Below are 22,693 nucleotides of genomic sequence, written 5' to 3'. Positions count from 1 at the left end.
AACTCTGAATGTTTAACCCATTTACATTTAATGTGAATATCATTATGATTAGGTTTAAATCTATCATCTTGTTTCTGCTTTCTTTATGTCCCATTGGTTCTTTGTTCCATTTTTTTTTCTTTTAGACTGAGTATTTTTGTGAATCCTTCTTATCTTTATTACTGGCTTTGTAGAACAGTAGTGGTTCTGGGTTTTAACTTACAGTCTACTTGAATTGGTTTGGCTTTGGAACACTGGCCTTTATGCAGACCCCTCTGTGCTAAGCTATATGGGAGATGCAAAAATAAAATATACACAGAATCTGAAATATAAGCTTAAAATCCAGCAAGAGAAGATGAGACATGGACATGAATAACAATAATGTGATGTTAAAAATTCATGAGTCCTAATTAAAAAACAAAGCACCTTCATTCTTTGTGGGAAGAAGATGCCATTCAAAGACTAGTTGGTAGTGGAGGTGAAGTGTGTGAAGGAGAATTAGGGAGGCTTCAGGGAGATTGTGGGAACCCCTCCCTACTGAGAGGGTTGAGTATGGTAAAGTGAGATAGGGAGATTTGTACTTATCAAGTTGGTTCATATGATCCTTTTTCATAGTTTTTTTATGTACAATTTTTTGATAAATCAACAATTTGATGTGACTCATTTGAAAATTATCCATGTATATAATGTATTTGTCTTTGTATACCATGTTTCTGTAGGACAGATAAGATATGACTCTCTTCATTTTTAATGAAGTGCCTCATGTATTTCATGGTTCATATTGTGACTATAACCTTTGAGGCAGGATTTTTAACACATAGGACCTGTTCATACTAATGAATCATGTCACTTAAAAGTGGTAATTTTGGAATTTATTCATTCCTGTGAGGTTGCCATTGTTCAAAGTACATTGGAACTCTTCATACAGAATTGCCTTCATGATCAGTGTACAAGGTACAGAAGAAAGCCAATCTTGTAATTTTGTGTTCACCCAGCTTTGGAAACAAATGCCATTTCTCAGCCCCTAAAAACACATTTACCTTACCTGCTTTCTAAGAGAAGATTTTGCATATTTCCAAGCACAAGACATCCCTTCATGTCTTTTCTAAGGGTAAATAGCTCCATCTTCAAAAAATAAGGTGACATTTCAAAGAATGCTCTGAGTAGTTCTAGGAGACACAATTTTAATAACGACTTCCGTAAGGACAACTTTGGAGTAAATGTGTGTCTTTTCCACAATATCTGATCTTTCAGGGAAATAGTATTTATTTAGATGCTTGAGTTTCTACATATTGGCTTTAAATGTCTTATTTGATATAGTCACGCTTAATGGTAGAGCAAAATGGTAGAGTAGGAAGAACATGGACTTGGAAGAAAGACACTTTAACCTGCTATGTTCTAACACTATTATATGAGTAAAACCACTTCTCTGAATCCTTCCTTGTCTGTATCTTGTGGCTAATGACACCAGAACTGTTGGAAGGAGAAAATGAGATGCTGTGTATAAAGCACTTTGCACAAGCCTGTCTCATAATGGGTATACAATCAATGCTAGTCCTCTGCTCCCTTCTAAGGATGGAGTTCCTCTGCTGTTCCTCTCTATCCTTTCATATCTGTTTTTAGAGTAGAAATTGTCAAGAAGAGTCAGCCTGGGCATGAGGCAACCATTTCTAATCCTACCAGATTCTGTTTCAATACCAAGACTTCTTGGCAAAATCTGAACTGAAGTGAGAGTGGCTTATTTTGAGGTCCAGAGAATAGGCAGCTCAGCTTTCAGGGGATGAACTAATCGGTCCTTTTCTATGATTCCCAGCTAGTCAATTTTGGGGTTTATTTCCAGGTTAGATAGAGATGCAACTAAATACTAAATCTCCTTTTGTCTCTATTGTGGTTAATTCTTGAATATGCTTTTTTTTTCTGATAATATGTATGGGTTCAATAACCAGATATATTTATCAGTCAGGGTCTTGGCAGGAAAGAGATGTTACCCTGAAATGAGTAAGGTTGGAGAAAGATTAATAACAAAGGTACTATTTACAAAAGGGCAAAAGAAAAGTTGTCAAAGAAAAGCACATAGTTTAGCAACATGGAGGGCAACACTACTTTTCTGTCTGAATGGGCAATGGGAGGAAGCAATTACCTGTATCTGACTTCTCATGACAGCTGGTGCTGCCTTCAAGCTAACTCAGCTTGAAGGAAGCCAGGGGGTGGGGAGATACTCCATTTCACTCTCCTCTGGTTACTCTCATCTTCTGCCAGAACAGACTATTGGCCATATCAAACCAGGAGCCAGAGGGTAAGGACCTATAGGTTAGCTTCCCATAACAAGGCAGAGTGGAGAAGATGGAGTGTGGATAAAGGAACAAATGCAGACAAAATAATATTTCTGTTGTTCTATTGGGAAGGAGAAATTTGCTTGCCAAGGATGGACTGAGTTAATTTAGTTATGTACTGATATTATAAATGTTTTCATGTTAGAAAATGCCAAGTATTATATTTTTCCTAATAATATCCACTGACTTATACTTGGCCATCAGGGTAATTACATACACTAGGCATAGCATTGTAGAGAGACTGGGATAGGTTTGGGAAGGAAATTGAATAAGAGAAGGACTGGTTGAAACATTTTACATATTGTGATATAACATTTTTAATTTTTTAAATGAAAATGCACTAATTTTGATGGTAGTCTTATTTGAATGGCTGTTAATTTATGAGTTTAATAGAGTGCTCATAATACTTGGGTTCTTCTAAGCAGTCTATGATGTTTACATTACTGGAATGTATGATAAGAAATGGTATCACTTGGGCATAAAAAAACAAATCCATACCAAATGTGGTTCGATATTTCAATTTGAGTTTTATTTTAAGTACTCAGTGTTTCATAAGATTACTGTTAACAATTAGAATTTCTGGAGAATAAAAATATATGTTATTACAAGTAGCTTAGTGGTTTCAAAGAAATCCATGAAAAGGAATGACTGATGTTTCAATGAAGTATTGAGAACATATGTGAGAGAAAAGGAAGGCTCCTTTCCTTGTTAAAAATCTCAAAATGTATAGTTTTCTCTGAAACTGTGTGGCAGAGTAAAGAGCATATTGTCATCTTAGAAGCATTTAAAAATGTTTGGGAATTAGAAGAGCATGTGGCTAGACTTGTTCCATTGGTTACCCCCAAGGTTTGTGAGAAGGGTATTGATTCAGATTTAGAGCACATGGAGCTGGGTTCCAGGTAAGTATAAACTTTGCCAATTTTGGATTGATGGTGATATTGTCCAAACAGATGATCTCAAAGTATTTTTAGTGCTCCTATTTGTGCTGATAAAGTATGATTAAATATGTTTTTTCACAAACATTTTGACTTTCAGTTTCGCCATAAGAGTGATAACCAAGTGAATAATCGGCTATCTGAGGTGCTCATCGACAGCAAGTAAGAAATAAATTCATTGGGTTATTTTTAAGATTTCTGGGACCACAAAACAAGTCTTAACATTTGGTGGTTTTCTCTTTTAATTAAGTACATGTTACTTTTCCCTTTCAATTTGTTAACAATTACAACATAAGTCAATTTTATCTTCATTTCTTTTTTTTTTTTTAATTTTTTATTTTTTATAAACATATATTTTTATCCCCAGGGGTACAGGTCTGTGAATCACCAGGTTTACACACTTCACAGCACTCACCAAATCACATACCCTCCCCAATGTCCATAATCCCACCCCCTTCTCCCAAACCCCCTCCCCCCGGCAACCCTCAGTTTGTTTTGTGAGATTAAGAGTCACTTATGGTTTGTCTCCCTCCCAATCCCATCTTGTTTCATTTATTCTTCTTCTACCCACTTAAGCCTCCATGTTGTATCACCACTTCCTCATATCAGGGAGATCATATGATAGTTGTCTTTCTCTGCTTGACTTATTTCGCTAAGCATGATACGCTCTAGTTCCATCCATGTTGTTGCAAATGGCAAGATTTCATTTCTTTTGATGGCTGCATAGTATTCCATTGTGTATATATACCACATCTTCTTGATCCATTCATCTGTTGATGGACATCTAGGTTCTTTCCATAGTTTGGCTATTGTGGACATTGCTGCTATAAACATTCGGGTGCATGTGCCCCTTTGGATCACTACATTTGTATCTTTAGGGTAAATACCCAATAGTGCAATTGCTGGGTCATAGGGCAGTTCTATTTTCAACATTTTGAGGAACCTCCATGCTGTTTTCCAGAGTGGCTGCACCAGCTTGCATTCCCACCAACAGTGTAGGAGGGTTCCCCTTTCTCCGCATCCTCGCCAGCATCTGTCATTTCCTGACTTGTTGATTTTAGCCATTCTGACTGGTGTGAGGTGATATCTCATTGTGGTTTTGATTTGTATCTCCCTGATGCCGAGTGATATGGAGCACTTTTTCATGTGTCTGTTCACCATCTGGATGTCTTCTTTGCAGAAATGTCTGTTCATGTCCTCTGCCCATTTCTTGATTGGATTATTTGTTCTTTGGGTGTTGAGTTTGCTAAGTTCTTTATAGATTCTGGACACTAGTCCTTTATCTGATATGTCGTTTGCAAATATCTTCTCCCATTCTGTCAGTTGTCTTTTGATTTTGTTAACTGTTTCCTTTGCTGTGCAAAAGCTTTTGATCTTGATGAAATCCCAGTAGTTCATTTTTTCCCTTGCTTCCCTTGCCTTTTGCGTTGTTCCTAGGAAGATGTTGCTGCGGCTGAGGTCGAAGAGGTTGCTGCCCGTGTTCTCCTCAAGGATTTTGATGGATTCCTTTCGCACATTGAGGTCCTTCATCCATTTTGAGTCTATTTTTGTGTGTGGTGTAAGGGAATGGTCCAATTTCATTTTTCTGCATGTGGCTGTCCAATTTTCCCAGCACCATTTACTGAAAAGGCTGTCTTTTTTCCATTGGACATTCTTTCCTGCTTTGTCGAAGATTAGTTGACCATAGATTTGAGGGTCTATTTCTGGGCTCTCTATTCTGTTCCATTGATCTATGTGTCTGTTTTTGTGCCAGTACCATGCTGTCTTGATGATGACAGCTTTGTAATAGAGCCTGAAGTCTGGAATTGTGATGCCACCAACGTTGGCTTTCTTTTTCAATATCCCTTTGGCTATTCGAGGTCTTTTCTGGTTCCATATAAATTTTAGCATTATTTGTTCCATTTCTTTGAAAAAGATGGATGGTACTTTGATAGGAATTGCATTAAATGTGTAGATTGCTTTAGGTAGCATAGACATTTTCACAATATTTATTCTTCCAATCCAGGAGCATGGAACATTTTTCCATTTCTTTGTGTCTTCCTCAATTTCTTTCATGAGTACTTTATAGTTTTCTGAGTATAGATTCTGTGTCTCTTTGGTTAGGTTTATTCCTAGGTATCTTATGGTTTTGGATGCAATTGTAAATGGGATTGACTCCTTAATTTCCCTTTCTTCTGTCTTGCTGTTGGTGTAGAGAAATGCAACTGATTTCTGTGCATTGATTTTATATCCTGACACTTTACTGAATTCCTGTATAAGTTCTAGCAGTTTTGGAGTGGAGTCTTTTGGGTTTTCCACATATAGTATCATATCATCTGCGAAGAGTGATAATTTGACTTCTTCTTTGCCGATTTGGATGCCTTTAATTTCCTTTTGTTGTCTGATTGCTGAGGCTAGGACCTCTAGTACGATGTTGAATAGCAGTGGTGATAATGGACATCCCTGCCGTGTTCCTGACCTTAGCGGAAAAGCTTTCAGTTTTTCTCCATTGAGAATGATATTTGCGGTGGGTTTTTCATAGATGGCTTTGATGATATTGAGGTATGTGCCCTCTATCCCTACACTTTGAAGAGTTTTGATCAGGAAGGGATGCTGTACTTTGTCAAATGCTTTTTCAGCATCTATTGAGAGTATCATATGGTTCTTGTTCTTTCTTTTATTGATGTGTTGTATCACATTGACTGATTTGCGGATGTTGAACCAACCTTGCAGCCCTGGAATAAATCCCACTTGGTCGTGGTGAATAATCTTTTTAATGTACTGTTGAATCCTATTGGCTAGTATTTTGGTGAGAATTTTCGCATCTGTGTTCATCAAGGATATCGGTCTATAGCTCTCTTTTTTGGTGGGATCCTTGTCTGGTTTTGGGATCAAGGTGATGCTGGCCTCATAAAATGAGTTTGGAAGTTTTCCTTCCATTTCTATTTTTTGGAACAGTTTCAGGAGAATAGGAATTAGTTCTTCTTTAAATGTTTGGTAGAATTCCCCCGGGAAGCCGTCTGGCCCTGGGCTTTTGTTTGTTTGGAGATTTTTAATGACTGTTTCAATCTCCTTACTGGTTATGGGTCTGTTCAGGCTTTCTATTTCTTCCTGGCTCAGTTGTGGTAGTTTATATGTTTCTAGGAATGCATCCATTTCTTCCAGATTGTCAAATTTATTGCCGTAGAGTTGCTCATAGTATGTTCTTATAATAGTTTGTATTTCTTTGGTGTTAGTTGTGATCTCTCCTCTTTCATTCATGATTTTATTTATTTGGGTCCTTTCTCTTTTCTTTTTGATAAGTCGGGCCAGGGGTTTATCAATTTTATTAATTCTTTCAAAGAACCAGCTTCTAGTTTCGTTGATTTGTTCTATTGTTTTTTTGGTTTCTATTTCATTGATTTCTGCTCTGATCTTTATGATTTCTCTTCTCCTGCTGGGCTTAGGGTTTCTTTCTTGTTCTTTCTCCAGCTCCTTTAGGTGTAGGGTTAGGTTGTGTACCTGAGACCTTTCTTGTTTCTTGAGAAAGGCTTGTACCGCTATATATTTTCCTCTCAGGACTGCCTTTGTTGTGTCCCACAGATTTTGAACCGTTGTATTTTCATTATCATTTGTTTCCATGATTTTTTTCAATTCTTCTTTAATTTCCCGGTTGACCCATTCATTCTTTAGAAGGATACTGTTTAGTCTCCATGTATTTGGGTTCTTTCCAAACTTCCTTTTGTGGTTGAGTTCTAGCTTTAGAGCATTGTGGTCTGAAAATATGCAGGGAATGATCCCAATCTTTTGATACCGGTTGAGTCCTGATTTAGGACCGAGGATGTGATCTATTCTGGAGAATGTTCCATGTGCACTAGAGAAGAATGTGTATTCTGTTGCTTTGGGATGAAATAATCTGAATATATCTGTGATGTCCATCTGGTCCAGTGTGTCGTTTAAGGCCTTTATTTTCTTGCTGATCTTTTGTTTGGATGACCTGTCCATTTCAGTGAGGGGAGTGTTAAAGTCCCCTACTATTATTGTATTATTGTTGATGTGTTTCTTTGATTTTGTTATTAATTGGTTTATATAGTTGGCTGCTCCCACATTTGGGGGCATAGATATTTAAAATTGTTAAATCTTCTTGTTGGACAGACCCTTTGAGTATGATATAGTGTCCTTCCTCATCTCTTATTATAGTCTTTGGCTTAAAATCTAATTGATCTGATATAAGGATTGCCACTCCTGCTTTCTTCTGATGTCCATTAGCATGGTAAATTCTTTTCCACCCCCTCACTTTAAATCTGGAGGTGCCTTCGGGCTTAAAATGTGTTTCTTGGAGGCAACATATAGATGGGTTTTGTTTTTTTATCCATTCTGATACCCTGTGTCTTTTGACAGGGGCATTTAGCCCATTCACATTCAGGGTAACTATTGAGAGATAGGAATTTAGTGCCATTGTATTGCCTGTAAGGTGACTGTTACTGTATATGGTCTCTTTTCCTTTCTGATCTACCACTTGTAGGCTCTCTCTTTGCTTAGAGGATCCCTTTCAATATTTCCTGTAGAGCTGGTTTGGTATTTGCAAATTCTTTCAGTTGTTGTTTGTCCTGGAAGCTTTTAATCTCTCCTTCTATTTTCAATGATAGCCTAGCTGGATATAGTATTCTTGGCTGCATGTTTTTCTCATTTAGTGCTCTGAAAATACCATGCCAGCTCTTTCTGGCCTGCCAGGTCTCTGTGGATAAGTCAGCTGCCAATCTAATATTTTTACCATTGTATGTTACAGACTTCTTTTCCCGGGCTGCTTTCAGGATTTTCTCTTTGTCATTGAGACTTGTAAATTTTACTATTAGGTGACGGGGTGTGGGCCTATTCTTATTGATTTTGAGGGGCATTCTCTGAACCTCCTGAATTTTGATGCTCGTTCCCTTTGCCATATTGGGGAAATTCTCCCCAATAATTCTCTCCAGTATACCTTCTGCTCCCCTCTTACTTTCTTCTTCTTCTGGAATCCCAATTATTCTAATGTTGTTTCGTCTTATGGTGTCACTTATCTCTCGAATTCTCCCCTCGTGGTCCAGTAGCTGTTTGTCCCTCTTTTGCTCAGCTTCTTTATTATCTGTCATTTGGTCTTCTATATCACTAATTCTTTCTTCTGCCTCATTTATCCTAGCAGTTAGAGCCTCCATTTTTGATTGCACCTCATTAATAGCTTTTTTGATTTCACCTTGGTTAGATTTTAGTTCTTTTATTTCTCCAGAAAGGGCTTTTATATCTCTCGAGAGGGTTTCTCTAATATCTTCCATGCCTTTTTCGAGCCCGGCTAGAACCTTGAGAATTGTCATTCTGAACTCTAGATCTGACATATTACCGATGTCTGTATTGATTAGGTCCCTAGCCTTCGGTACTGCCTCTTGTTTTTTTTTTTTTTGTGTTGAATTTTTACGTCTTGTCATTTTGTCCAGATAAGAGTAAATGAAGGGGCAAGTAAAATACTAAAAGGGTGGCAACAACCCTAGGAAAATATGCTTTAACCAAATTAGAAGAGATCCAAAATCGTGAGTGGGGAGTAAGGGGATAAAAAGAGGTTGAAAAAGGAAGAAAGAAAAAAAAAAAAAAAAGAAAAGAAAAGAATTTTTAAAAAAAGAATACACCTAAGAAAAATGTAAAAAAGAAAAAATATATATATTAGATAAACTAGTATAAAATCGTTAAAAAAGAAAAAGGTAACAGTTAAAAAAAAATTTTTACCTGAAGGCGAGAAAAAAAAAAAAAAAAGAAAAAGAAAAAATTAAATTAACTGCAAGACTAAAAAAAATCACAGGAAAAAAGCCATGAGTTCCGTGCTTGGCTTTCTCCTCCTCTGGAATTCTGCTGCTCTCCTTGGTATTGAAACCGCACTCCTTGGTAGGTGAACTTGGTCTTGGCTGGATTTCTTGTTGATCTTCTGGGGGAGGGGCCTGTTGTAGTGATTCTCAAGTGTCTTTGCCCCAGGCGGAATTACACCGCCCTTACCCGGGGCCGGGGTGAGTAATCCGCTCGGGTTTGCTTTGAGGAGCTTTTGTTCCCTGAGCGCTTTCTGTAGAGTTCCAGAGGACGGGAATACAAATGGCGGCCTCCTGGTCTCTGGCCCGGAGGAGCCGAGAGCCCAGGGCCGCACTCCTCAGTGCGTGCTCAGAGAACCGCGCCCAGTTACTCCTGTCTGCCTGACCTCCGGCCGCGCTCCGAGCTCACCGAGCCTGCGACCGGTTCAAGGTAACACCGAGCTGTGAGCTTACTGTCGGCTCTGTCTCTGTAGCCGGCTTTCCCGTTCCAATACCCGCAAGCTCTGTGACACTCAGACACCCCCGATCCTTCTGTGACCCTGCGGGACCTGAGGCCACGCTGACCCCGCGTGGGCTTCGCCCCGGTTTAGCCTCTGGAGCGATGTCCCTCAGCGGAACAGACTTTTAAAAGTCCTGATTTTGTGCACGGTTGCTCCGCCGCTTGCCGGGAGCCGGCCCCTCCCCCCGGGGTCTATCTTCCCGTCGCTTTGGATTCACTTCTCCGCCGGTCCTACCTTTCAGAAAGTGGTTGTTTTTCTGTTTCCAGAATTGCTGTTCTTCTTCTCTTCGATCTGCCGATGGATTTTCAGGTGTTTGCAATCTTTAGATAAGCTATCTAGCTGATCTCCGGCTAGCTGAAGCAGTCTCAGCTTGCTACTTCTCCGCCATCTTGATTATCTTCATTTCTTGTTTGTGCTACTCATTCAACTTCCAATCCCTATGAAGTTTTGTGGAACACAGACATATAACTATCACTTCATTTTTTAGATCTACTACTACTTAAAATTGGCACTTATGCTATGTCTTGTATATAGATGACATCTCATAAGTATTAACTTATTTAACTAGTAAATTTCTGGGAACTATTGATAAGAGACCTTGACACAGTACTGTATCAAGTGATAGTGATAAGAATCTTTCATTTATTTGATAGTTGAATTTAGAATGAATTATCCACCATAACACAGATTTTCATTACTTTTAAATTGATAAATATTTATGAGAATGATTCTTGAATTTGAAATTCTTTAAAACATGTCTTTACACACTAATAATAATTAATAATTATATATAAATTATATATATATAAACACAATAAAAGTTAGGAAAAGTAAATTTCAAACCTTTATTCCATTGTTTCTTACTCTTTGTCCCTTTTCTGCTAATAATAACATGACAAAGTAAACTTAAAATATACTTCATTCTGGCAATCACATTTGCTGATGATTTTGAATCGTTTGGATACTATGAAGAATACAGTTTTTAAAGGGAATATCATAAAATGAATTAATCATATGGGATGGGAAATTTCAAGAAATGATAAAGATATCAAGAGGGATTAGGTATAATCGAGACAGTAATTGGTAGGATTAAAATAATTAGTCTCTTTCCGTAACTAAAATGTTGACTGATTGCTAATAACATAATGAATACATACATTTCTGTATTTGCTTGTTTTAGAAAATAGCATTAAATGCATAATGAAGTAAAATGATCATACTTTGAAATTATAGTGGTAAAGACAGAGCCTCTGAAATTGTGATTCCTGTGTGACATGGATAAGCCATAAAGATGCCTGGAACCATGTAGTTCATTTCCAGTGTTAGCAGGTTTTTAATTGTTGCCACTGCAGTATGGTGTTTAAAAGCATGAGTTTTGTGCTCAGAGGGACTTTGAGGATGAGTTTAGTCTTGACCCTAAATAATTCGGTAGTCTAGAGCAAGTTTCTAAGAGGTGGTGAATCTTTGTAAGCTAATGTGGTGTGTGGCTTTGAGCTGTGCTGTTGCATATCTGGACTTTCTCAAGTCTTATGGCTCTGTGTATTAGATATGCCATTAATATGATATGACTAATTCCCCAAGGAACATTTGATAATAAATCTGATTCCTTTCAAGTATCATCTCATACAAAGTATGTTTAAAATATGTACAGTTACATAATGGATTTGAAGTAATGGCCCTAGCATATCTTTTTTTTTTCATTTTTGTTTTTGTTTTTTATTTATTTTCAGCATAACAGTATTCATTATTTTTGCACCACACCCAGTGCTCTATGCAATCCGTGCCCTCTATAATACCCACCACCTGGTACTATGTCCCTCAAATTACCAATTAAATCTTGTGATGATACCTGGACACTGATAGATATTGGGGCCTCTACTTGGAGGCCATGGTATTAACCTAGGCAATTATATATTCAGAAATTTTTTGATTATATGCTTCCACACATGCTATCATTATCATTATTGTTAGAAGCAGTGTTAGTGTTACTTTCTTGTGGTTTCATTTAGCTTTCCATTGAGTCCTTATGAAGCAGCACCTCTTTGTAATTCAGTATGGTATAATGCTTTGAGATGTATTGTTGCTGATCTATAAAGTTTAAAGGGAGAAATTCGTATCATTGAGTATGAAACGTTCTTTAGGATTCAGTAGGAAATCAGGCAAGATTTTTGGTTTTTTAAGATTACCCATTACTGTGAGCTCCTCTAGGACAGGGGTCATCTCTTGAACACATCTGTGTCCCTTGAGCCTAGCATGATGTTTATTTAATTTTCGAACTGAGCAGTAACAACTTCTGAAAGAACAATCTTCCAGAGGAGCTCGATGTGTCTAATTTTGCTGAGTTCCATCATTGGCCAATTACAGTGGCTGGAGTGGTGGTCTTTGTACAGTGTACTCAGGTTATGGAGACTGGCTTTCTACTTTTTAGATTTTGAAAAATTGGAGCAATCAGCTGGGCTCAGATCTGAGATGATCCCAGGGAGCTTAGAGTTATCCCTTGGAGGTGATGGTTGCAGAGGATACTGTTGGGGTTCTGCCTAGATCTCCACTGTCTTCTATGCTCATCTCCAGCTTCTCTGTGCATTGCTCCTAAGTGCTTGCATCTGTTGTTTTCTTCAAGCAGTGCCCTTGAGTTACAGGAGCCAAAGTCTGATAAGTACAAGAGTATAGAAGAGCAGTGCCCCTGCCTCAAGTTGAGCAAGCTCTGAGGTTAGTTTGTACTCTTAAGCACTCCTTGAGATCAGACAGAGGATGGGACTTTGTCTACAGTCACACCCTGTGTGGTTTTTTCCCTCCCTTGCCAGTTTCTCCTGGAAGTACATTCATTCATGTACTTCCTAATGAATCATTTGCACATGAATCCTTATCTCAGGATCTGTTTCTAGGGAACCTGATGTGAAACAGCAGTTAACATGTACTAGATCCTATTGCAATGCTAATGGAAAATATTAGGAAATGCTATAGGGTCTATTCTTGGCACCTGTGGGTCCTCATCCAGGAATGACACAAGATGCCTGGAGTGCAGAAGAGAAGCCCAGGTGTTGCCAGAGGTGAGTGTCATAGTAGGGTGGGTACAGCCAGGTACCTGTGGCCTCCTTTGGCAGGAGTCTTGGACTTGGGAGGCGTCCTCATTCTCATGGTCGACATATTTGAGGGGAAGGAGGTGGGATGAAAGCACCAGTCAGGAAATCTGGCTCCATGTCAGTGATCACTGTTTGACTTTGAGCTATTAATTTTCCTTCTAGGCTGTAGTTCTCTCTTCTGCTGTGCTCAGAAGTGAGGAAGGTGGGCAGCTACATTCAGATTCAATACATATTTATTGCACAACTACCATATGGGAGCTCTAGGGCTTCTCCATTTAACTTTCATTAAAAAAAACAAAAACAAAAACCCAAGGTGTGGGTAATAGTGCTCCATTCTAGAGATGAAGAGATTAAGGTCCTGAAAGGGAGTGACTTGTTCAGGGTCCCATGGAAGTAAGAGCCTAAATTAGAATTCTTCCCATTCATAAGTGATGTGTAAGTGTGGACTACACTATTTATTTTGTATTTGAAGGGCTTTGTATACAATTGTAGGAATATAAACATAATTACATAATATAGATGTAGTTTATCTGTAAGTAGTATATATCTGTATTATACACATTACTCATCTATGTTCTTAGCATTGTGTAAGCTGTAATGCTAAGCACTGTAAACCTAAGTCACAAAATAAGAGCGATAAAACCCTTCCTTTTATAACCTTTTCAATTTTTTTTGTTTTGTTACTCATTTTCCTTTCAGATTAGCACCAGTCTTCTGTATTTGAAATCTGTTATGTGAAAGTGCTTAAGAGGTACATGTTGTATTAGCCTTTAACAAAATTTACTGACTTTAGTTTTAAAACTAAGTAGAGGTGGCATGATTCAGCGGACTGCTGAATAGGAAGTGCACATTTTTGTACCAGGCTTTGAGATACAGTAGCCCCCCATTTCCCTGCACTTTAGCTTTCCGTGGCTTCAGTTACCTGTGCTTAACCATGGTCTGGAAGCAGGTGATCCCCCTTCTGACATATCATCAGAAGGTCAGTAGTAGCCTAATGCTACATCACAGTGCCTATGGCATTTACTTCACTTCCTCTCATCATGTAGGCATTGTATCATCTCACCCCATCACAAGAAGAAGGGTGGGTTCAATAGGATATTTTGAGAGAGGAGAGACTGCCGCTTCCAGTCGGTGACAGAAGAAGAATTAGGTACAAACAAGTCAGCCACAAGAGACTGGGAGCAGGAGACAACAGTCGAAAAGGACAGCTGCCATGAGCAACTCCACAGTCTCACTTTTATTGGATAGAAAACAATAGCCAACAGAAGGATCGGTGAAGGTCAAACGTTAGTCACTTCTTGCAGGCAAGCAAGAAGGAGGATAAAGTTTATAGTTAAACAAGCACATTCAAAGGACTCAGCTAACTAACAACGAGCGCTTCTGGGAAGAGAAAAGAGCGATAATGGAAAAGGGAAGCAGGCGATTTTCCTTCCGCCCTGTGGGGGCCGGAAGGAAATGTATTGTTTTCTTATTTACATATCCTTACATAGAAATAATTCCGTTATGCTCCTTGGTTAAATTTATTCCTAGGTATTTTATTATTTTGGTAGAATTATAAATGGGACAGTTTTCTTAATTTATCTTTCTGCTACTTCATTGTTAGTATATAAGAGTGCAACAGATTTCTGTACATTTATTTTGTATCCTGCAACTTTACTGAATTCATTTATCAGTTCTAGTTTTCTGGTAGAGTTGAGGGTTTGTTACATATAGTATCATGTCATCTGCAAATCGTGAAAATTTTACTTCTTCCTCGTCATTTTTAGATGCCTTTCCTTTTTGTTGCCTGATTGCTGTGGCTTGGGGTTGTAGTACTATGTTGAATAAAAATGGTGAGAGTGGACATCCTTGTCTTGTTCCTGATCTTAAGGGAAAAGCTCTCAGTTAAAAAAAAAAATTTTTTTTGAATGTGATTACTAGAAAATTTGAAAATTACTTAATGTGGCTCACATTTGTGGCTAGCATTTGGTTTCTTTTGAATGACATTGCTTTAGTACACCACCTTTGGATACCTGTGAGAGAACTGAGCAGAGAAGAAAATGAACTCTATGCTACCAGCCTAGTCTGATTCTCAGCCCAAGATTCCCTGTGAGATCTTATAGGCTGCCAGGATTATGATTTGTGTCACCATTAACAAATAGGCTCAGTATCACTTTTTCTTAACACTTTATTTCCTTGACCTCTTCTGAACTTATACTTTTACATTAGAGCAATGTGGGTTCAGATGCTGCAGTGAGAGTACCCTTTAAGACTGGATGTTTCCTTGACCCCTCTAGATTTTAAATGGCTCTGGACCATCAACTTTTTGTGCATCACATTCCATTTTATACTTTCTTGAGCTTCAGTAAATTTTGTTAAGTCTGTCAGGCCCTTTCATAGAAACACGCATCAATCTTATTCAGTCTTTTTTCTATTTCTTTGGAAACTGTGTGTATTTATAGGGAAGAATATAGACTTTCTTTTACTACTGCTAAGCATTGTCTCTGAACTATTCCAGTCTGGTAATCCGAGCTGCTGCATAACTGTGAAAACAAATTTCAGTAGGAAAAAATTTTCTTCTTGTTTAATCAACTTTTCTAGTTTGATTGAGTGATGACTCCCATTTGATGCTAGGATTGAAAATTTTGTTTCATTTTTTTCCTTTAGTAGATAGTCTTTTTTTTTCTGTTATGAAAATAACATTATGTCCATTATGTCCATTAAGAGAAATTTGAAAAATAAGAAAAGTAGAAGGAAGAAAATAATATCCATACTTCTAATTATTTTACTATTTTGTTTTTCCTTATTGTCTTTTCTTCTATGCCAAGATTTCTTATAATTGTGTGTGTATATCCTTCTGTTTTCACTTCACATCATATCATTACCATTTTCCCAATGTCTTTAGTATAGTCATTATACACATCATTTAAAAAAATTTTTTTAAAATTTCTTTTCAGTGTACCAGAATTCATTGTTTATGCACCACACCCAGTGCTCCATGCAATACCTGTCCTCCATAATACTCCCCACCAGGCTCACCCAACTTCCCACCCACCACCCCTTCAAGACCCTCAGATTGTTTTTAGAGTTCATAGTCTCTCATGGTTCATCTCCCCCTCCAATTTCCCTCAACTCCCTTCTCCTCTCCATCTCCCCATGTCCTCCATGTTATTTCTTATGCTCCACAAATAAGTGAAACCATATGATAATTAACTCTCTCTGCTTGACTTATTTCAGTCAGCATAATCTCTTCTAGTCCCGTACACATTGATACAAAAGTTGGGTATTTGTCCTTTCTGATGGAGGCATAATACTCTATAGTGTATATGGACCACATCTTTCTTACCCATTTGTCTGTTGAAGGGCATCTTGGTTCCACAGTTTGGTAACTGTGGCCATTGCTGCTATGAACATTGGTATCTCAATGTGGTTTTGATTTGAATCTCCCTGATGGCTAGAACATTTTTTCATGTGTCTGATAGCCATTTGTATGTCTTCATTGGAGAAGTGTCTGTTCATGTCTTCTGCCCATTTTTTGACATGATTATCTGTTTTGTATACACATCATATTTAAGAGCTGTATAATATTTGGTTGAGTGCATGTCTCATAATTCAAATAATCCATTTTCCTTTTGCTTGATATTTAGTCTGTTTTTAATTTTAAACTATGATTTCTTGATCTTTCTGAATTGATCCCTTTTCCGTAAGACTGATTTATGAAACTCAGCTAGGATGATTACATGAATACATTATTTCGTATGTGAAGTAATGAGAGCTTGAAGCATTATTCCTCAGTCCTCTGACAATTTTATCATGCTTTATCAGAGCATTCAGGAACTAAGTGTGCATAGGACTTGGTTGAACATATTGACTGAACCCTGGGAGGTTTCACTTCTATCAAACATGATTGTTTCCGGAGTGGGTGGCTGTCGCACCATTACCGCCAAGTTCCAAGTTTATCTCTTCTTAGCACAACATGAAAATAAAACAAAAAACACGTTTTACTTTAAAAAATGTATTAGTTACTGGGACTTGGGTGGCTTAGTTGGTTAATCATCTGACTAGGCTGGGGCTGTGATCTGAGATCAGCTCTGCTCCCATTCCTACTCCCTCTGCCCTCCCCCTGGCCTGTGCATGCGCTCTCTCACTCTCTCTTTCTTTTTTTCTCTCTCACATAAAATATAAAAAAATGGATTTGTGACACATGTAAATCCACAAACATCAATAATTTGAAACAGTTCGAGTATAAGTTCTATATTACAATTACTAGCTCTATAGTACTCATATATATTTTTTTAATTTAATTTTATTTTTTTTAATTTTATTTTTTATAAACATATATTTTTATCCCCAGGGGTACAGGTCTGTGAATCACCAGGTTTACACACTTCACAGCACTCACCAAAGCACATACCCTCCCCAATGTCCATAATCCCACCCCCTTCTCCCAAACCCCCTCCCCCCAGGATATAGTACTCATATTTTAAGTACATCTATCAGTTCTGAACTGCAGATCTCCTGGAGAAAATTGGGGCAGTGATACAAAAGTGTGGTTAGCAGATCCTTCAGACAGCCGTGAAGGAACTCTTCCCTTCTTTGTCCTGCCAGATTAGAGGTATATGAACAGAATAGTCAAAAGATCTATCAGTTGCTGGTGAATTCTTGAAAAAAAAAAAAAAAAAACTTACCCAGAAGAGGGAGACTTCATATATGGTATTCCCCTTTGCTAGATTTGATTCCAAATGTCAGTCTTGAGTAAGAGTGGGTTATTGTTCTTATTAAATATGCTTTCTTTTTCTCTTTGGGCACTTGCAATAAAAAAGTTTTTCAACTTAATGAGCCTGAAGGGGACACATATGTAGGGCATCTGTGTTTCTTTTAAGTGGAAGAGAGGTTCTGGGATTCTGCTGATCCCATTGGAGGGTCAATATGCCTTGCACTGAGTTACCTCCTCCTCTTCATCTGGGTTTGTGGGCTTGAAACTGGAGTAGAGACTTCTGTAGTTAAGCACAGGCAAAACACAAACTCTCTGATTTAATGTCCGGCTTACCCAGAAAATTTATATGTTATGATGGTACTATTAGATGTAGGGGACAGCTGTTTAGGGTGTGCATACTTAAAAGGAAAATTTGAGGCAAAAGTCTCGATTCTTCTTTTTTTAAACAATGTTAATAAAACACACCATTATGGGTTTAAATAACAGTGAGTTCAAAAGCAAGCTAATAGGAGTAGTCTTGATACTTTTTGGATTCAATGGAAGGGAATGAAAAATTAACTTAATTTTTAGCTCATGCTACTACCTCACAATAAAAGTGTTTCAAAAATAGTTTCACCCTCAATTTTTGTTTCTTAAGTCTTGGATTGATAATTTCTTGGGAAGTTTCTGTGTTTTGCAGATGAAAGGCCACAAATCTGTGACATTGTTATAGTTCTTATAAATGCTCTTCCATTGTAATAAATTATTATATTGTATGAATATAATATTTTAAAGTGGTGGATTTCTAAACGATGACCATTTCCCCAAATGAGCTTCATCTTGAAATAATAGAAAATTATAACACTTTCAAAACTCTGCACATGAGTTTTCGGTGGCATCCCCTAATTTTTTTTAAAGTTGATGTAACCCAGATGTTTGCTGCTCCCTTTGCCTTCTCTTAATGCTCCCTCTGAGACCTCCTCTTCCCCTTTTTCCAGAAAGGCATCAGAGAGTAAGGTAAAGTTGACTGAAGATTTGGGGGGGGGGGATAGAAATTAGCAAGTTTATTTTACACACCCCACAGCTAACAATGTGAAATCCTAGTTTAACATTTTCTCATAGTTCTTCTTTGCTGCTGGCCTTTGTCATCTCCCCTTCCCCCATTCAGTGTTCAGTGTCGTTGGCTCCAGTCTCTTCTCTCAGTGTCTGGGGCCCCTCATATTTATCTCTCTGTTTTGGTTCTTCCTTGGCTCTGAACTCAAACTTGTTATAGCTGCTTATCAAAATAGAAGAGCCTTCTGTAACTAGGACCCACTTATCATAGATAATAATGAAAGTAAAAAATACATCAAACTCTATGTAACATTTAAAGCTTGATTCTCTCTCTGTTAAAAAACAGACTCTGAAAAACAATCTGAGGGGAATGAAGTGGTGGGGGGTGGGAGGTTGTGGTACCAGGTGGTGGGTATTATAGAGGGCACAGATTGCATGGAGCACTGGGTGTGGTACAAAAATAATGAATACTCTTATGCTGAAAATAAATAAAAAAAAAAAAAGAAAAAAAAACCAACCAAACAAAAACAAGCTTATGCATCTCTTCTCAGTTGTCATAGGATTTCTTTTGAAAAAACAAACCTACACCTAAGTCACAAAGGCATTAGAATTGTTAGAACATTAACTTTAATAAGGCAAAGTTTTCTTAAGATCTTAAAATCTGAAAGCCAAATGAGATCATAGTTTTATAATGAGTAAATTTGGTTTTTATCAGAGCCCACAGGTTGTTTATACCAAACCAAACAAATGTTAATAACATTCTCAATTGACTATTTATCATTAATTAACTATACATACATTTCTACTATATAGTGGCATTTTCTTTAGAGCTCCTGAGATAATCTCAATGGATTAATTTCTTCCATGTACTTTAGATTGGTATACTATCTGTCTGTTGCGGGTGTAGAATTAAGAAAACTTGGGGCACCTAGGCGGTTCAGTGGGTTGAGCCTCTGCCTTTGGCTCGGGTCATGATCTCAGGGTCCTGGGATCCAGCCCCACATTGGGCTCTGCTCAGCAGGGAGCCTGCTTCCCCCTTTCTTTCTGCCTGCCTCTCTGCCTTCTTGTGATCTCTCTCTCTCTGTCAAATAAATAAGTAAAATATTTTAAAAAGAGAATTAAGAAAACTCAAGACTGTAAGTAAAATACCAAAATTGCTTTTGATTCTGTCACCCAGACCAGAGCAAACTACAATGTTATCACTCCCTTTCTTCTTCCATCTTTGCTCTTTCCTCTCTACTCCTCTACACAATATTAATTTTAAAATACTTGAGATTATATTATATCCTGTTGTGGTGGTTTGAAGCTACCCCTTCCCCCATATGTCCCCTGGAAACTGTGAATGATCTTTTTAGAAAAATGGGTTTTGCATATATAATTACAGTCTTGAGATGAGATTATCCTGGTAATCCAGTCATAAGTGTCTTCCTAAGAGAAGAAAAGGAAGATGGATACACAGAAAAGATTAATGTGAAGATGGAGGCAGAGATAGGAGTCAAGAAATGCCTAAAGCTACCAGGAGCTGAGAGAGAGGCCTTTCCTAGATTTTCTGGAGGAAGCACCACCCTGCTGACACCATGGTTTTGGACTTCCAGCCTGTAAAACTGTGAGAGGATAAAGTTTTGCTCTTTTAAGCCACCTAGTTTGTGGTAATCTGTTAGAGCAGATCTAGGAAAATAATACTGAGTTGTTTTTAGCTTTTAATTGAGAGATTCTGTATTTGATCACTTGTTCATTCTTTCACTGAGTACACATTAAATGCCCGTTATGTGTCAGGCAAAATGCTATATGCTGGGGATGCAGAGTTAAATAAGATAATTTCTGCTTCAAATATAATATAATCATACATAGATGGTGTGCAGTAAGTTTATTTCTAACATTGCCATGATGCTTTCACGTTTCACTGTTTTTGGTGGTAGGTAAGATAGGTGAGAAAAATGACTCATTTTATTAGGATGTCCAACTTCCAGAAATTCTTTTCAGTACACAGATTCTGGAGACAGAGCTATGCCAGGTGGTAGAAAGCCTTGGTAGAATTTGAGAAGCTGTTTAGAAATTGTGTCTTGAAGCTGTAAGTCAAGGGAACATTGGACCACCTTTATTTATTTATTTATTTATTTATTTTTAAAGATTTTATTTATTTATTTGACAGAGATCACAAGTAGGCAGAGAAGCAGGCAGAGCGAGAGAGGAGGAAACAGTCTCCCTGCTGAGCAGAGAGCTGGATGTGGGGTTTGATCCCAGGACCCTGGGATCATGACCTGAGCTGAAGGCAGAGGCTTTAACCCACTGAGCCACCCAGGTACCCCTGGACTACCTTTAAACTTGAGTACTGTTTTCAAAAACTAAGACCTCTTTCCCTATTTAATATCAGGAATTAAAAAAAATTCTCCCTTATTGCTCTTTAGTGAGGATTAGATGTGCAAAAATAGAAGAAAATTAAGAGGTGCAGAGAGCATAGAAAGTAAAAGCATTGATCTCTAAACTAGATTCAAAGACTCAAAGGAACCTGTGATATTTGTGCAAGAGTGATAATTGCTTTAAGAGTGATACTGTCAGCAACCTAGGGAAAGAAAATTCTGCAATGGCATTGCGTACCAGTTACTAGAGATAAGGAAGAAAAAGTGTAATTGAGATTGTGATGCAAAGAAGAAGGAACGAAATGGACTCTAATAATGGAGAAAGAATGTATTTTGAAGATGTGAAGAAAGTTGATAGTATTTTAAAATGGAAAATATATAGTAAAACGAATATGCTTTCTGTAAGCGTTGGAAAAGAAGTAGCATTCTTTCACAAAAAATACCTATTGGATTCTTTTTAAATCAAAGTATAAATAGCATACAGTTTTATATTAGTTTATATTAACAATATAATGATTAATAATTCTATACATTATTCAGCCCTCATCATGGTAAGTGTTCTCTTAATCTCCATCGCCTATTTCACCCATCCCCTGCCCGCCTTCCCTCTGGTAACCACCAGTTATTCTCTGTATTTAAGAGTTTATTTTTTTGTCTTTTTTTCTTTGTTCATTTGTTTCTTAAATTCCACATATGGGTGAAATCATGTGGTGTCTGTCTTTGACTGACTTATTTCAGTTAGCATGATTCCCTCCAGGTCCATTCATATTGTTGCAAGTGGCAAGACCTCATTCTTTCTTATGGCTGAGTAATATTTCATTGTATATACATACCATATCTTTTTTTGGATCTTAAATGTGCCTAGAGTCCAGTGTTAACTTCAGTATGGGGAAGTTCCCATGGAAAAGAAGGAAAGTGCAACATTGAGAAGTGGAATTGAGGCTGGAGAGGGCTTCATGGCGAACACATGAGCATTAGTGAAGATTGAAGGAGCTGTGTTGACAACAGGGGATCCATTTCATTCAGATGATCTGATTTGATCTGTGTCAATCAGCATGTGCTGGGGCATCATCAGGGACATGAAATGGAAGTTTTATAGGGGCAGTGAGAGTAGTGGCAGGGATCCATGTTCTCCACTAATCTGTCCATTCACCTGTATTTATATAACACTGGTTTGTTCCAGCCACTGCACAGGATACTAGGGTACAGGGATTATTAGGACCCACTTTCCTTCCTTCAAGAAGCCTGAAGTCCAAGGGAAGAGGGGGACAAATAAACAGACTTCTGTTACAGCAATAGTACCAGGATAAAAGGAAGCAGGAGTTGCTCTGGCAGCACCCACATGGGAGGACTTTAAAAGATGTTTTGGGAGGCTGGTAGCAGGGATATTGTTATTTCAGACTAAGTCATAGAAGAAGGTCAGCCATTGAAAAGGTAATTGAATGGTGGAATGAGAGGAGCAGGAAGAAGAGGAGGATTTGGGAAAGGTGCTATTTTTAATGAACACCTCATGGAATCTTACTCTTACTGAAGTTTGAGTACCATTGGGCCAGTTACTTCAAGGTCCCTCCCAGCCCCCAAATACTATGACTCTGATACTCTCCAACTTTGTTGTTAGTGAGGCACCAAAGAAGTCAGTAAGTGGTCCTAGAGGGTAAAGAGATTTAACAGAAAATAGGTTAGAAGTATATGGATGGATCTGATGGTAATAAAAATGATTATGAAGGTGACAATGATGGTGGTGGTGGTGGAAGAGAGGAGTCAGATATAAGAGAGAAATTTGCAGAATGAATTGGGGAAAGAAGAGAGAAACTTTATAGGATCTTCCAAGTGCTAGAAATGCAGTGAATCCAAACAGACATGATCTTGTGCAATCATGGAGCTTAGTGTCTGGGAAGGGGTAGGTAGACAATAAAATAATCATTCTAAATATAGTTACATGCTGAAGGAAATGCTGCTAAGGAAAAGATTATGGATCTAAAGAAAGGG

At 37.9% G+C, this 22,693-nt stretch overlaps 1 protein-coding gene across 9 annotated transcripts in view; it reads left to right on the top strand.

Moving 5' to 3' along the window:
* The window catches only part of ATP8B4 (ATPase phospholipid transporting 8B4 (putative)), a 257,966-nt gene that overhangs the window by 83,830 nt on the left and 151,443 nt on the right, over positions 1 to 22,693 (top strand). For all 9 annotated transcript variants that reach the window (XR_009355570.1, XM_059181516.1, XM_059181517.1 and 6 more), the window contains one exon: positions 3,348 to 3,409. Coding sequence is in view for 8 of the 9 variants with exons in the window: in XM_059181516.1 (XP_059037499.1) it covers positions 3,348 to 3,409 (62 nt within the window). In the remaining variant the exon portion in view is untranslated. The remainder of the gene's footprint in view (positions 1 to 3,347; positions 3,410 to 22,693) is intronic.

This window comes from Mustela lutreola, chromosome 7, assembly GCF_030435805.1.
Source record: "Mustela lutreola isolate mMusLut2 chromosome 7, mMusLut2.pri, whole genome shotgun sequence".
Lineage (NCBI taxonomy): Eukaryota > Metazoa > Chordata > Mammalia > Carnivora > Mustelidae > Mustela > Mustela lutreola.
This window is presented reverse-complemented; position numbering and strand designations above follow the sequence as displayed.